This window comes from Manihot esculenta, chromosome 18, assembly GCF_001659605.2.
Source record: "Manihot esculenta cultivar AM560-2 chromosome 18, M.esculenta_v8, whole genome shotgun sequence".
Lineage (NCBI taxonomy): Eukaryota > Viridiplantae > Streptophyta > Magnoliopsida > Malpighiales > Euphorbiaceae > Manihot > Manihot esculenta.
Genome location: NC_035178.2, coordinates 26,023,756 through 26,039,415, shown reverse-complemented (window position 1 = coordinate 26,039,415; position 15,660 = coordinate 26,023,756). Strand labels below are relative to the sequence as shown.

The 15,660-nt window shown below is 41.8% G+C and overlaps 1 protein-coding gene across 3 annotated transcripts; it reads left to right on the top strand.

Annotated features, from left to right (window-relative positions):
* The first annotated feature begins 9,874 nt into the window (after nucleotides 1–9,874).
* On the top strand, nucleotides 9,875–14,130 carry LOC110607371 (leucine aminopeptidase). 3 transcript variants are annotated; one of them, XM_021746469.2, is made up of 5 exons: nucleotides 9,875–9,923; nucleotides 10,248–11,280; nucleotides 11,909–12,142; nucleotides 12,309–12,635; nucleotides 13,567–14,130. In XM_021746469.2, exons 2-5 carry the CDS (start codon nucleotides 10,282–10,284, stop codon nucleotides 13,861–13,863), a joined length of 1,857 nt encoding a protein of 618 aa, XP_021602161.1. In that variant the 5' UTR covers nucleotides 9,875–9,923; nucleotides 10,248–10,281; the 3' UTR covers nucleotides 13,864–14,130. The 3 variants fall into 3 exon arrangements, with proteins under 3 accessions (XP_021602161.1, XP_021602160.1, XP_021602162.1); XM_021746468.2 differs by lacking the exon at nucleotides 9,875–9,923 and having other exon boundaries at nucleotides 9,958–11,280; XM_021746470.2 differs by lacking the exons at nucleotides 9,875–9,923; nucleotides 13,567–14,130 and adding an exon at nucleotides 13,223–13,459 and having other exon boundaries at nucleotides 9,958–11,280.
* Nucleotides 14,131–15,660: the final 1,530 nt, after the last annotated feature.

The following is a 15,660-nucleotide window of genomic DNA, read 5'->3' as shown; positions in this document are numbered from 1 at the left end:
CCCGAGTTAGTTCAAATTGCCAGGACTGTTCAGTCAGACAACAGTGTAGAGTTTAGATTTGATAGCAAAGGGATCCTCTGCTATGGGAATCGCCTATGTATACCCGATGACATCAGTTTGAAAGGAGACATTATGAGGGAAGCTCATAATGCAAGGTACAGTGTTCACCCTGGAGCCACCAAGATGTATCAGGCTCTGAAAAGAGTGTATTGGCGGCCAGCCATGAAGAAAGAAGTGGCACAGTTTGTGTCCGCCTGTGAGGTTTGCCAGAGGGTGAAATTGAAACATCAGAAGCCGGCTGGAATGCTTAACCCACTGCCAATTCCAGAGTGGAAATGGGAGAATATAGCTATGGATTTTGTAGTGGGTTTACCGGCAGCGTCCAACAGGATAGACTCCATATGGGTGATTGTGGAAAGACTCACAAAAGCTGCTCATTTCATCCCTGTTCGGAGCAACTACTCTGTGGACAAGTTAGCACAGGTTTATTTGGAGGAGATAGTAAGGTTGCATGGAGTCCCAGTGTCTATAGTGTCAGACAGAGGACCTCAGTTCACCTCCAGATTTTGGCGGAGTCTGCAGAGTGTTATGGGCATAAGGTTGGATTTTAGCACTGCTTTCCATCCACAGACTGACGGACAGTCAGAGAGGACCATCTAGACCATAGAGAATATGTTTCGAATGTGTGTGTTAGACTTTGGCGGTTCTTGGAGGCAGCATCTTCTGTTGGTGGAGTTTGCCTACAATAACAGCCATCATGCTAGCATAGGGATGGCTCCTTATGAAGCCTTGTATGGGAGGAAATGCAGATCACCTGTTTGCTGGGAAGAAGTAGGAGAGGCGGCTCTTGCAGGGCCGGAGCTAGTGGAGATCACCAGCAGAGTGGTGCCCATTATCAGAGAGAGGATGAGAACTGCTCAGAGCAGACAGAAAAGCTATGCAGATATCCGCAGGAAGCAGATAGAGTTTCAGGAAGGTGATCTGGTATTGCTGAAGGTGTCTCCAATGAAAGGAGTGGTTCGGTTTGGGAAAAAGGGTAAGCTAGCTCCACGATACATCGGACCCTTTGAGATCTTGCAAAAGATCGGGAATGTGTCGTATAAGCTGGATTTACCTGCTTCTATGGAGAAAATTCACCCGGTTTTCCATGTTTCTATGCTTCAGAAGTTCGTGTCAAATCCGAGTAAGGTTCTTAGTGAGCCTGATGTAGAGATCCTTGGAGATCTCACCTATGTATAGCAACCAGTGCGGATCCTAGACACGCAGATCAGAAAGCTGAGGAACAAGGAAATTCCAATGGTGAAAGTCCTGTGGAACCACCATAATCTAGAAGAGTGCACCTGGGAGACACGAGAGTCTATGCTCCAGCAATATCCATATCTGTTTTAAGGTGAGTTTTCCTCTGTTTTATGTGTTTATGTGTTTGAGGAACATTCGGGGATGAATGTTCTTAAGGGGGGGAGATTGTAATACCCGGCTAGAGTCCGGCATCAGAAGTCTATTTTTCGGTGGCATCCAGGATGTCGGAACGCTCTAGAGGGTAAAAGATATGTTTTCTATTGTGTTTTAGTAAGTTTGAATGTTTTAACGTGTAAAGGAAATGAGTTTTTTTTGAAATAAAAGAGCCAAAGAAGAAATGCAAGGTTCGGCCACCGAAGGTGAAAGTTCGGCCGCCAAACATGCATGGCTTTTGGATTCACGTTAGGCCGCCGAAGGTGGTCTGACCAACCACCTATAAAAGTCCCTAGGTCGGTAAAATGGATAAGTTTCTTCCATTTTCATAGACCTAGGTGAGACCATACTTTTCCTTGGGTGATCTTCATGACTTGTACAAATCTTTCAAAGTTTTGATGAGTTTGTATGTTGTTTTGAAGGGTTTGAGCTAAAAACCAAGATTTTGAAGCGTGGAGACTTTGAGAGAAAATTGCTCCATATCTCCACGTTAGGATCACATATCCTCTAGATCTTCAAGAGGTAAGTGTAGATCTGTAGCTTCTTTGATGTTTTATGAGGTTTTATGAAGGTTTTTAGGTAGAGATGCATGATTAGGGTAAGTTGAGTTTTTGGTTGATTTATGGTCAAAGCTTGCATATGTGTTTGGTTGTGATATTTGTTGGGGTTTCGAGGTAGTTTTGGACCCCTTTGTGCATATGTTTAAGTATTTTGTGTGTTGTAGAGTTGAGGTTTGTATGTTTGAGAAGTTTGGAGGAAGATTGCATGAAGTTGAGCAGGGTTCTGCCTTACTGGGGAACCCAGTTTCGGCCGCCGAAAGAAGGTTCGGCCGCCGAACATGCTATGGAGGTGGTTTCGGTTGCCTAAGCTTGCCCAAGCTTGCCCCCGAAAGTTTGGACTTTCGGCTCTGAAGGGGAGTTTCGGCCGCCGAAAGTGCCGCCGAAGGTTTGAGACTTTCGGCTCTGGAGTGCCTTTCAGCCCCCGAACCTTGCCCCCGAAGTTGGGTTCGGCTGCCGAAAGTGAAGTTCGGCCGCCGAAGGTTCATGAGTTTCGGCTCTGGAGAGGACTTTCGGCCGCCGAACCTGCCGCCGAAAGGGTCCTGTCCAGCCTTCTTTTGCATGCTTTATGTGATTGTTTTAGGATGTTTTAGGGGGTGTTTGGGGAGTTGTATAGAGATGGTCTTGAGGTAGTTTGGTCCCTCATTTGAGTCCACCTGTGTAGGAAAGGACCAGAGGAACCGAAGAGAGCAGCAGTGAGCACTGCTTCAGAGTTTTCAGAGTCAGTACAGAGTCAGCCAGAGGTGAGTGGAACTAAACTTAATCTTTTAATATGAGAACTTAAATGCTTTTAGCATGTTTCATGCACCATGATTATGCAATAGGTTGAGTGCATTAGACATCACGAATATGTTGCATTGCATTCGATGTTATTAATATGGGTGATAGTGGATGATCCAGTAGTCCCTGAGTAAGACCAGGACCCCATTCTACGGCCTAGCACGGTAGATGAGGAAGTCCAGGACCCCATTCTACGGCCTGACACGGTATATAGTAAGTTATTATGATGTGTACAGGAAGACCAGGACCCCATTCTACGGCCTGGCACGAGTTTAGGATGTCAGGACTATTTGGGGACATGTTCACCCGAGATGATGTGAATTGTCTGTGATGTGATGCATTTCATGAGAGCATGTTGATAACATGTTTTGTTGTTCTACTCACTGGGCTATAGTAGCTCACCCCACTACCTTAACCCCAGTCTTGCAGGATCAGAGTGCAGGGGAAGTCAGAAGAGTCTAGAAAAAGTAAAGAGTTTTGTAATAGTATAGTGTGAACATGTAATATGTAAAGAGATGTACTGGTATTGTGCTAGACCTAGATGTGTTGTAAATCCTTTTTGTATACATGATCTGTTTATTGTATGTAAATATTTTTATGAGTATGGAAACCAGGCTTACCATAGTATGAGTTTAACCTGTCTAGAGCAAGCTCTAGTAAGGGGTTCTGTAAGTACAGAGATAGTGCATGCACAGGTAGAGCCATGGTTCAGAGCAGAGTTTTATGCTTTTACAGACAATGTATGATCATGTATGGGATTTTATAGGTAGACAGACAGTATAGCAGGCTTGCTACGGGTCCCGGCGACCTTAAGTCGACATGGATCCTAGCGCCGGTAGTGGTCCGGTTTCCGGGTCGTTACAACCAGGATTCCTTGTTCCTTAACTTCCTGACCTGTGTGTCCCTGATCCTCACTGGCTGCTCAACATAGGTGAGATCCCCTAAGATCTCCACCTCTGGTTCCTTATGAACATAACTTGGATCTGACACGAACTGCCACAACACAGGAACATGGAAAACCAGATGGACTTTCTTCATCGAAGTAGGTAAATCTAGCTTCGTTACATCCCCATTCCTTTACAGGACTTCAAAGGGTTCGATGTACCTTGGAGCCACTTTACCCTTCAACGCACAACGGATTACCACTTTATGACAGAAGATGCCACAAACAATACCCCAACCTTCGCCTGAACTCCACAAGCTTCTGTTGCGCACTCTGATCCTTGCCCTTCTCTCTTCATCTTTACTAAATTGGCTTCTTCTCTAACTCTCAACAGGTAGTACCCGGATCTTAGATCTATCTTGGAACACAACCAGTTCCTACTAACTGTTCCAATAGATCATCAATCCTGCATGGGAATACCTGCCCTTGGTAGTGACCTTGTTCAACCGCTTACAATCGTTACAAAGTCTCAAGGATTCATCCTTCTTTTCCCACAACAACACTGGAACACTCCAGGGTGAAGTACTAAGTCGGATATAACCCTTGTCTACCACGTCTCACCACTACTCTGACTACTACCTCAACTCTACAGGTGCTATCCTGTAGGGAAGAATAGAAATGGTTCTGGATTCAGACACCACTCCTATTCCAAACTCTAACTCTCTAACAGGTGGTAAACCTGACAGCTCGCCTGGAAAAACTTCTCAGAACTCTCTCTCAACCAACAGATACTGAGGTTGGTTCCCTGACCTGACTACTAAACTCTCAGCAAGAGCTAGAAACCCTCTGACAACCTCTCCTGAGCAATCAATGAGCCTGTAGGGCTGACATCAAACCTCTAGGCACCCCTACTCAGTCCCCCCCAAGGACTACCTCTGATCCATCCCAACCTCTGATCCTGACTATCTTGTCTCTGCAGACTCGAGTAGTACCTCGAGTAGCTAGCCAATCCACCACTAGAATGACATCACACAGTCACATCTAGAACCACTAGGTCAGCTGGAAGGCATCTACTCACAACAAACTCTGACCTGAACCGGCAGACTGACTCTGCCACAGATGGATCACACTCGGGTCCACTGACCTAAAGAGAACACTCTAATCCCAGAAGTCATCAAACCCACCCTCACTACGGCTCACTAAACAACAAGGAAAGAGAAACACTAGGGTTCACAAAAACATACACATCCGAACACTCAAAAGTGAGCATACCTGGCACCACTGCGTACGACGTGTTTGCCTCTTGCTGAGCCTGAGTGAAGATCCGAGCCGGAGCTGACGGACCTTTTCCACGGGAACCTGAGGAATGAGGGGCTGACCCTCTTCCTCTGCCTCGACCTCTGCCCTGAGACACTGCTGGAACTGCTGGCTGAGCCTCTCTACCTGAAGCTAACCGCTGAGACTATGCTACACGGGGCGCAATAGGACACTCACGTGCTATGTGTCCTTCCTGTCCACACCTGAAACTAGCTGTTGTCCCATAACGGCAGACTCCTTTGTGTGGCCTTCCACACCTCAAACATCTTGATCTGCCTAAGCCAGAGCTTGAACCAGCACCACAACCCAGACTAGCCTTCAACCTCTTCCAAAACTTGCTCTTCTTTGACCTTCTCAGGCCTCTATTCCCTTTCCCAGTGGTTTTCCCCCACTTCACTCCTTTCGAAGTAGCTGTACTCTGAGTGGAGAGATCATTCCCTCCAAAACCTGAGATCCTGGAATCCTGAGTCTGAGCACCTTCTTGAGACTCTCCCATGCCTTCTTCTAGCATGATCACATCCAGACCTCTATCTCTCCTTTGCACATCTATTTCTCCTTCCCTCCTTAGATCCATTCCTTCTCTGCTTGTATCATAAGACCTTCCAGGGTCCCTTGATGTTCCCCATCTACCAACTTCGCCCGACTGTGCCCTTGGCAGAGCAGGGGGAAAGGTGTCCATACCTTCCCTCTCAGACGGAACTCCAGTCGATTCCACAGATCGACGAGCACCTCTCATCCTAGCTCCTCTGAAGAACAACACACAAACATACAAGCATGAGCAATCATACGGTTCATATGGAAACACATGAACCTATATCAAACATATACATAACATTAATGCACATGCATATCATCATGGTATTTCACATCATCATCATGCAAAATAGGACTCTACATCCTATCCTAGTGGACATGATTTTACCTATTGTGCTTGCCCTCCTATAACCTCTATGAGCCCAACACACTCTAGGTCCGATCATATGAACCTAGGGCTCACACCCCTTCGATTCGACCATATGAACCTGGGGCTCTGATACCAATTTGTAACGACCCGGAAACCGGACCGCTATCGGCGCTAGGATCCAGATCGGCGTAAGGCCGCCGGGACCCATAGCAAGCCTATCCTGAACTCTGTGTAGCTGATAAATCCCATACATGATCAAACATAAACATAAAAACTGAAAAACTTTCCTTTCCCTTACCAAGCTTGACCTGCATGCACTATGTCTAACATAGAACCCACTCTCATAGGGTCAGCATATCACAAGTCAGCCTTGGGTCAACACATTTCTCATCAAGAAACATAAAACAGGATCCATGTACAAGGGGATTATCCATACACCAGGGCAAAGCACAACTCTATCCATAAACACATTAACGTACAATCTATTACGTAACTATGCATCATTTTACATTACATCACTTTGCATTTACATCATGTCCACTACTATCTATTACATACACTTCATACTCATAACTCTGCAGACTCTGACTCCCCATAGCTATCTCTGGCCCTGCAAAACTAGGGTTAGGGGAGAGGGGTGAGATAAAAAGCCCAGTGAGTAGAACCAATGAAAACCATTCATTAGTTACATGCTTTCATGAAATGCGTCACAGCACAAACATTTCACATCTCGGATTGGACATGACCTCAAAACTCCCTCTGTCAACGCCCGCCCCCCCCCCCAGGGAGCTCACACAGGTCTTTCCTTACTTAACAGATCGTGGGCTATTGAGGTCGCCTTGGTCCATCCACATCATCAATAAATAATGCAATGCATCATATTCGTGACTACTAATGCAATCAACCTATTGCATACTCATGGTGCATGAAACATGCTAAAAGCATTTAATTGCTCAATTGAAAACATTCAGTTTAGTTCTACTCACCTCTGACAGACGCTGGACTGACTCTGCAACAGCTAACACTGATGGCCTCCTCGGTCCCTCGGGTCCGATCCTACATAGGTGGACTCGAATGAGGTGCCAAACACACTCTAAACAACTCCCCAAAAACCCCCTAAAACATCCTCAAGCATGCATGGAAAACAAGCAAAGAAAAGCTGGACAGGGCATCTTCGGCAGCACCTTCGGCGGCCGAACCCCCTCTCCAGAGACGAAACTCGGGCACTTTTGGCGGCACCTTCGGCGGCCGAAAGTCCCTTCCAGATTCGAAAGTCTAAACTTTCGGGGGCAAGGTTCGGGGGCTGAAAGACCTTCCAGCGCCGAAAGTCATCCACCTTCGGCGGCATGTTCGGCGGCCGAACCTTCCCTCCAGAGACGAAAGTCCCAACTTTCGGGGGCAAGGTTAGGCGGCCAAAACAGCCTTCCTAAGGGGTTCGGCGGCCGAACCTTGCTTCGGCGGCCGAACCTGAGTTTCATTCAGAACTCAGCTTCATGCACAAACAAGCCTCCCAAACCTCCCAAACCTTCCAAACACCCAAAACATGCAAACCACACTTCCACAACCTGCATATACTCAAGTATAGGCACAAAGGGGTCCAAAACGAACTTACAACCCCAACAAACAACACATCTAACACATAAGCACACTTAAAAACATTTTGAAACCTCTTTTTAACCCTTCTAGAAGGCTCTGACATCCTCGAATTCCAGATTCCAATGGAAATTCCGCCAGAAAGTCAGAATTCCGATGCCGGCGTCTAGCCGGGTATTACAATAGCTCCCGCATATAATCCGGACTTTGGTCCGCGAAAATAAATTCATAAAAGGGCACAAGGCCATCCAGGCATAGGTCTCGCATACAATCTGGACATAGGTCTCGCATATAACCTAGGCATTAGTCCGCGAAAATAAATTCATAAAAGGCCGCAAGGCCATCCGGGCATGGGTCACACATACAATCTGGGCATGGGTCCCGCATATAATTCGGATATTAGTCTGCAAAAATAAATTCATAAAAGACTGCAGGGCCATTTGGGAATGGGTCCCACATACAATTCGGGTATGGATCACGCATATAATACCAGCATTGGTCTGTAGAAACAAATATTCACAAGGCCATAAGGCTATCTGAACATGGGTCCTGCATAATTAAGGCATTTCATGCCAGGCCGCAAGGCGAGTATACGTCAGGCTGACCAACCGAGTGTTAGTCCCATTTTACGAGAAGTTTCTAAAGGCACTTGATGTCAGCTCAAAAGGCGGGTATACGCCAGGCTGACTAACCGGGTGTTAGTTCCATTTCATAAAAAGTTTATAAGGCATTTAACACCAGGTTGACCTACCGGGTGCTATTCCCACTTCACAAGAAGTTTCTAAAGGCATTTGATGCTCAGGGCACAAGGCAGGTATGAGCTAGACCATGCAACCAAGAGCATTGGTCCCATCTTACAAAAAGAATCACAGGCATGAGTCGCTACTCTTACAATTACTCTCAAAAATCTAAAACTTTTTGCTAGGAGAAAAATGTCCGGAAGTTCGTCAGAGTTAGAAAATGCCCAGAAGCTCGACAAAGCTGGAAAAGGCCAAGGAGCTCGTGAGGGCTAGAAAAATGCCCAGAAGCCCATCAAGACTAGAAAAGGTCAAAAAGCTTGCAAGGATTAGAAAAATAGCCGGAAGCTCGTTAGGGCTAGAAAAATGCCCAAAGGCTCATCAGGATTGGAAAGTGCCCGAAAGCTAGAAAAGGCTGTAAAAGTCCAAAGAGCTCGCAAGGACTGAAAAATGTTTGAAAACTCGTCAAGGCATTACTATATCACTTAGATTAATTTTTGCCAAGAGAAGATCTTGGATCTGACTGATTGACAGGACAAGTAAAAAGAAAGTAAAGACATCGTGCGTTCAGCCCGGACAAATAAAGCCACATGACCCAGACCATGAAAACATCTATCACCTTCAAATCTAAAGAATCAAAGACTAGTGGGGGGATTTCTGATGCTATATGAGACTTGTTCAAAGTAGGCAGTGAGCTGTCATCATAAAACAAGGCCATATGACAAGGATCTGATAAACCTATATGCAGTTCCACCCATAGAAAAGAAGATCAGGGCACTTCAGGTCAGTTTCAAGACAGGTCGGACAGACTCCCCTCTCAACTTCAGGATGAGTCTCCATAAGGAAGTTACTGTTAAACAACTACAATCCAACAGATCCCTTTTACACCTATGATCACAGAATTCCTGACCAATTAGCCGGTGAAGATCTCTTACCAATAAGTTAGTTACATCATCGCCGGATAATCAAAAAATACTATATTTATCTCTATCTTTTTACAGTATAAAAGGAGAATAATCACAGAGGTAAAAGTATGCTATTCTTTAACATAAATACTCTCAAGTTTTATATTTGCCTTATTCTCCATATTACTAATTTGAGTGTTGGATTGGCTGTCATGGACATCCACTATCTCACCCTCTCTGTTTTGCAAAATTAGTCAATCACAATACAATTTTATTATGTTCACATCATCATTTTAGTTTCAACAATATCAATTTAATTTGCTATAAAAAAAAACTAAATAAATTTACGGACATGAATGATTATATTATATTTGATTATTTAATATTTTCATATGTTTTATATAAAAATATTACATAAGAATGTTTGGTATTATTTTGAAATTTGAAATAAGTAATATTAGTACTATTTTAAAACCATTTAATTATCGATGGATTTTAAATTTTATTACATAAATTGATAAATATATTAAAATTAAATTTATATTAAAATTAAATCAGAATAAAAAACAAATAGAATTATATTAATACTATTTCAAATTTTAATTTCAAAAAATCTCAAGAAATCAAAAACTATTTCGAATTTCAATTTCAAAAAATCTCAAGAAACCAATTTTTGATTTCGCTCCATCTGCCACGACAAAACAAAATTTACACTATACTCACTAGAGCAAGGATTGAGGTCGCCGGCTACATTAGGTTGTCTCCGCCGTAGAGGAACCCACACCGAACAAAAACTTCCGAAGCCTCAACAAACAAAGAAAAATAACGTTGATGACAGACTGTAAACCGCCATCTCTCTCTCTTTCCTTTTGTGTTTTTCTCTGAAGTCTTGAATTTTCTAACACAACAAAATGTTCCGTTAAAAGTAAATCCATTTTTTAAGATATCGTAATACATATATTTTTTAATATACATTCTTTGCGTAACATTTCCATTACTCCAATTATTCTCCCTCCAAGTTTAAAGAAAAACACTGAACCGAATAAAAGTACTCGCTTTTAAAATCTCACCGAATGCTCATCATCACTTTCACTCCGCTTCATAATCGCAAACCCTAATTTCCTAAATTCTCAATTCTTATTTTTATTCAACAATGGCGCCAATTGATCCTCACTCCTTCACTGATTCCGCTCATCCACTCACCACCCATGTTTTCCTTTCTCTTTACTTCGATTTTTCTTCCTCCACCATCCACGCCGCCGCTTTACTCTCCCTAGCCGCCCCTCACACCGGAATTCTCTCCCTCGACACCCGCTTTCTCAGCATCTACAAGGTCCTTGACCCTCAAACCCTAAGTCCTCTTCCTTTCTCTCTTTCCCCGATTGACCCAATCAAAGGTAGTCACCTCACTGTCTCTCTCCAAAACCATTCTTCAGTTTTAATCTTCTACTCCACCTCTCCTTCTTCCTCCGCCCTCCAGTGGCTGTCTCCTCCACAAACATTTGGAAAGATTCATCCTTTTGTTTTTACCCAATGCCAATCCATCCACGCTCGCTCCGTTTTCCCCTGCCAGGACACTCCAGCCGCGCGAATTTGTTACTCCGCTAAGCTCAACATTCCCCGCCACCTTTCTGCCGTGATGTCGGCCAGACATTCTGATCGCCGAGCACCTGTTAGTGGGGATGTTAATGATTTGGTCACTGGAGATGTTGGGTTTGACTTCCGGTCGTTGTGGTGTGCCGAAGGGAGGGTAGTGGAGGAGTTTGTCATGGAGCAGCCGATACCACCGTATTTGTTTGCGTTTGCGATTGGGGACTTGAGTTTCAGGGAGGTAGGTCCCAGAACTAAGGTTTACTCAGAGGCAGTAGCCGAAGTGTTGGATGCGGCTGCTAGGGAGTTTGCCGGGACCGAGGATATGATAAGACAAGGAGAAAAGTTGTTTGGACCATATGAGTGGGAGCGGTTTGATTTGATGGTTTTGCCACCTAGTTTTCCTTATGGGGGAATGGAGAATCCCCGGATGGTGTTCTTGACCCCAACAGTGATCAAGGGGGACGCTAGTGGGGCGCAGGTTGTGGCACATGAGTTGGCTCATAGCTGGACTGGTAACCTGATTACTAACAAGAATAATGACCACTTTTGGTTGAATGAGGTATGTACTTTGTTGGATTAATCATTAATGTCTTTTTATGCTTTTTTGTTGTGGCACATGAGCTTGCTCATGATTTTATCCCCTTTGCTTTATCTGTATTTTATTGGTTTTAGCCTATTTCTTGTTTCATGTTAGATAGGGGAATGAGGAATAGTTAAAGAAATATGATTGAAGGAACACGTAATTGGTTGAACGTGAGTGTAAAAATGTTTGTTCTGCATGCAGTGAGTTTCCAAATGTTAACATTTTTGTTTTGTTTTATTTTATTGAAGTTTGAAAATATTGCAGTTCGTTATCTCTCTGGAATTTTCAATTCATAAATTTATCATGCTGTTTTCCTCTGGCTTAGCATGACTGCATTTACAGTGTGAAAGAATAGCCTTTATAAATGAAGGGGAAGCGGGAACAGAAATTTCTGGTTACTGTTATTTGGTATATGTATTTCTGCCTCATTGACAAGGATATACTTTTAAGTTGTTATGTCTGTCTATTTTTTATGTAGTTGATCATATTTGTGGAAGAATGCCTACTGAATTTTCAAAATCTTTGTATATATGAAGTGAGTTTCCTCGTTTTTGGTACTTCAAAGCATTTTTGTTTCTTATTATTCTGGCATTTGTGCTTCTAGGGTTTTACGACATATGCAGAGAGGAGAATAGTTGAGGTTGTTCAAGGAGAAGACAGAGCTGTAATGAATATTGGAATTGGATGGAGAGGTTTAAATGAGGAAATAGAGAGATTCAAGGACAACATGGAGTTCACCAAGCTCAAAACAAATCAGGAAAATATTGATCCTGATGATGTGTATTCTCAAGTTCCATATGAGAAGGGTTTCCAATTTTTGTGGCGCATAGAACGCCAGGTATGTTGAGTTCCCTGTTGCTCTCAGATGTCTATGAAGGATCTAGTATATTTTCCACATTCATAGGAGTGCGTCTATGTTTCTGATTTATGAATATGATATATTCTGGGCATTTCTAATAATATCAAGTGTCTCTCAAGTTGTGTTTAACCTATTTAATGCTTAGATTGGAAGACCTGCATTTGATGAATTCCTCAAGAAATATATTGCCACCTTCAAGTTCAAATCAATTGATACAGAGATGTTTCTTGATTTCTTGAAAGCAAATGTCCCTGGAATAGAGAAAGATATTGACCTTAAATTATGGACGGAGGGTACTGGCATTCCTCCAGATGCATATGAACCAGTTTCCAACTTATACACAAAGATTGTATCACTAGCGAATGAATTTAAGCTTGGAAGGATGCCCAGGGAGGATGAAGTTGCTGATTGGCATGGGCAAGAGTGGGAGCTCTACCTAGAAAACTTGCCCAAACCTGTTGAAGCTTCTCAGGTAGTGATAAGTGTCTTTTATGATTTTGCCCCTTGATTTGGCTTAATCATGACGCTATAGATCATACTTTTTGAATATTTATTTCCTGATTTCTTGAGCTTCCTTATCTGCACTTGTTCCCTTGGAACTATTTCTAATTCATTGTATGGTCTGTTTCACTAAATGTGTGTGCACGGGCAGTCATCATACACCTGGAGAATTATCTCTCTCTTTCTTTTATTTATTTATACTTTTATTTATTTTGTTTGTTTGCTGTCAACTGTGCTTTCTTTTTAGTCTCTAGGATGTTAAATTATAAGTTGGCCACTTTAAAAGTATATTTGTGAAGTAGGCTTTGACCTGAAAAAGTGGATATGTAGTTGAGATGCTTTGTAGAAGTTTGGCAATAACTTGATGAGCTCCTCTTCTTATTATTGTTTCTTGATTTTGTATTTGACCAACTCTGATGGACTTTATTTATTAGGTGGGCTGATAATTAACTTGATATCGGTAATGGAATTCCAACTTTTGTGAACAAAATTTTGACTCTTTTTTTATTTAGTAAAGATTTTACTTTCACTTTACCAGTTAGTGCTGTTTTACGTTAGGGAACTTGGAAAATGGTAATGACTCTTGGACACTTCAGATGTTCTTGTGCGTATATTTGGTACACATAAGCCCAAGAAACACATGCTTACAGACCAGACTCAGGCAGTCATTTCTTCTCCTATCAGCAATGGTATCATCTGCTTGCTGATAGATAATTTGGCCCTCTGTATTATTGCTGCTGAATCTCTCCTTGTCGAGCATATATGTGAATATATTATATTCCCATGATGTGCTGAAAGTTTAAGTTTTTTTTATTTTCCCTCCTGCCTAAACAAGGCAGGCAGCTATCATGTAGGTAAGATAAGAGTTGTAGTTTTTATACATCTGGATCTTCTTGATGCAGATCTTAGCCTTGGATGCACGTTACAGGCTGTCAGAATCAAAGGATTATGAGGTGAAGGTTGCATTTCTCCAACTGGCCATTTCATCTAGCTGCAGAGATTACTACAGTGAGGTAGAGAAAACTTTAAAGGCAGTTGGGAGGATGAAGTACCTTCGTCCGCTCTACAGGGCACTTGTTCAAGGCACTGGAAAAGAAGAAGAGAAGGTTTTTGCTAAAAGGGTTTTTGCAGAAGCTCGTGAATGTTATCATCCTATAGCTCAAGGGGTTGTTGAGTCCATCTTTGCCAAGCACATGTAGGATGGACCATAACAATATGGTACCTTAAGTTCTTAACCTAATTTCCTCTCGTAAAAACTTGTTTTGAGTTCTTAGAGATCTAGGAGATGATATTAACTTGTGATCTTGTTAATACATGCATAATGAAGCATGCCTTGCTCTGCCAGAGCTTATGTGGCAGTACTAATCGATCTGCTTATCAATACTGGAAGTGCAAGGCAGTGTAATTATTTTGGAATGTTGAATGAATCATCAAAATTTTATTAGGAAAAAAATGTTTTTTTTTTCCCTAGTATCTTTAAAAAATTATATTGAAGTGGATGTCCGCACTAAATTTTTTAGTCAATTTATCCCTTAACCCATTCACATTAAACCGGTTCTTCATGGTTCTAAGGGGGTTTGGGTTTTTCTGAAATTTTAATTTTTAAATGTGAGAAGCTTAAATGACACATTTAGCCCTTCAGATTTTTTTAAGAAAAATTAAAAGTTAGTTTTTATTGATTTGATTAGATAAAAATTTAATAAATTAAAATTATATTTTTATTAAAATCTAGAGTTAATTTGTTATATAATTATATTAAATATTTGTTAATTTTAGCCTTGGCCAAGGTCTAATTTGATTTGATTTATGGATCAAATTGGAATTTGTTCAATTTATGATGGTTTTGAAAATGGTTTTGATTTTTTGATGGTTTGGGTTTGGTTTCGATCTTGATTTATAATGATTCTGATTTTTGTGGTTTCAGTTTTAACTAAATCTAAATTTTAAGCGGTCTATTGGATTTCAATTCAAAGAAATTTAAATACACTAAAAGAAATAAATATAAAATATAAAAGAAGAAAATTATTAATTGGTTTTAATAAAAAAAATTTACCGGTGGATTTTTCAATTTTGAAAAATATATTAAAACGTTAGTGGCGTTTTTAAAAATCTACTAGTTAGTTCTTTCGTTGATTTTAGCGGTTAATTATTTTACTATTTAATTCTTATAATTTTGAAAAACTTATTAGATTGTCTCTTATATTTTTTAAAAGTTTATTAATTAGTTTTTTTGGCATCAAGGGCATTTTTGTAATACCCGGCTAGATCCTGGCACCGAAATTTCCTTTTTCCGGCGGGATTTCCGTTGAAATCTGGAATTTATCGGATGTCGGAGCCTTCTAGAAGGGTAAAACAAAGATTTTCTAAAATGTTTTTGCATGTTTTGAGGGATTTGAGCAAGAGGAAATTGAGTTTTGAAGAGAAAAGGCCAAGGAGGCGTTTGCCAGGTTCGGGCGCCGAAAGTGAAGTTCGGCCGCCGAAGGGGGCTTAGTTTTGTTGCCCCCAAACCCCAAGTTCGGCTTCCGAAAGTGGTGGAGCTGTGGAAGCAGCTTTGGCCGCCGGAAATGGTTGACCAGGCCACTTATAAAGGGCCCCTTATTCGGATTTGAGGTGAGTTTTCTCTCTCTTTTCGGGTATAGGTGAGTTCTTGATCTCCTTTGGTTGATTTCCTTGTTTTCTTCAAAGTTGAGCAAGTTTTAAGTAGGTTTTATGTTGGTTTTGAAGCTTTGAGCAAAGTTGTGAGGCTTGGAGAGTTCAGATCTGTTTTTCCTTGCATCTCCGAGTTTAGACCATCAATCCTCTCAATCTTCAAGAGGTAAGTATGGATCCTCACCTTTCTTGATGTTTTAAGTGGGTTTTGAAGGGTTTTTGCATGGTTTTGCATGGTTTGCATGGATAGGGTTTATGTTGATCATAAGCCATATGTGTGTATATGTGTTGTTTTTGGGGTTTTGAGCTAGTTCTAAGCCCCTATATGCATGAAGAAAGGTATATGC

Excerpts from the sequence above, each read along its gene's own strand:
- LOC110607371 (XM_021746469.2), top strand. The coding sequence starts at position 10,282 with ATGGCGCCAATTGATCCTCACTCCTTCACTGATTCCGCTCATCCACTC. Across the intron at positions 12,143-12,308 it reads TGTGGCGCATAGAACGCCAG|ATTGGAAGACCTGCATTTGA; the intron begins GTATGTTGAGTT and ends TTTAATGCTTAG. Across the intron at positions 12,636-13,566 it reads AACCTGTTGAAGCTTCTCAG|ATCTTAGCCTTGGATGCACG; the intron begins GTAGTGATAAGT and ends TTCTTGATGCAG.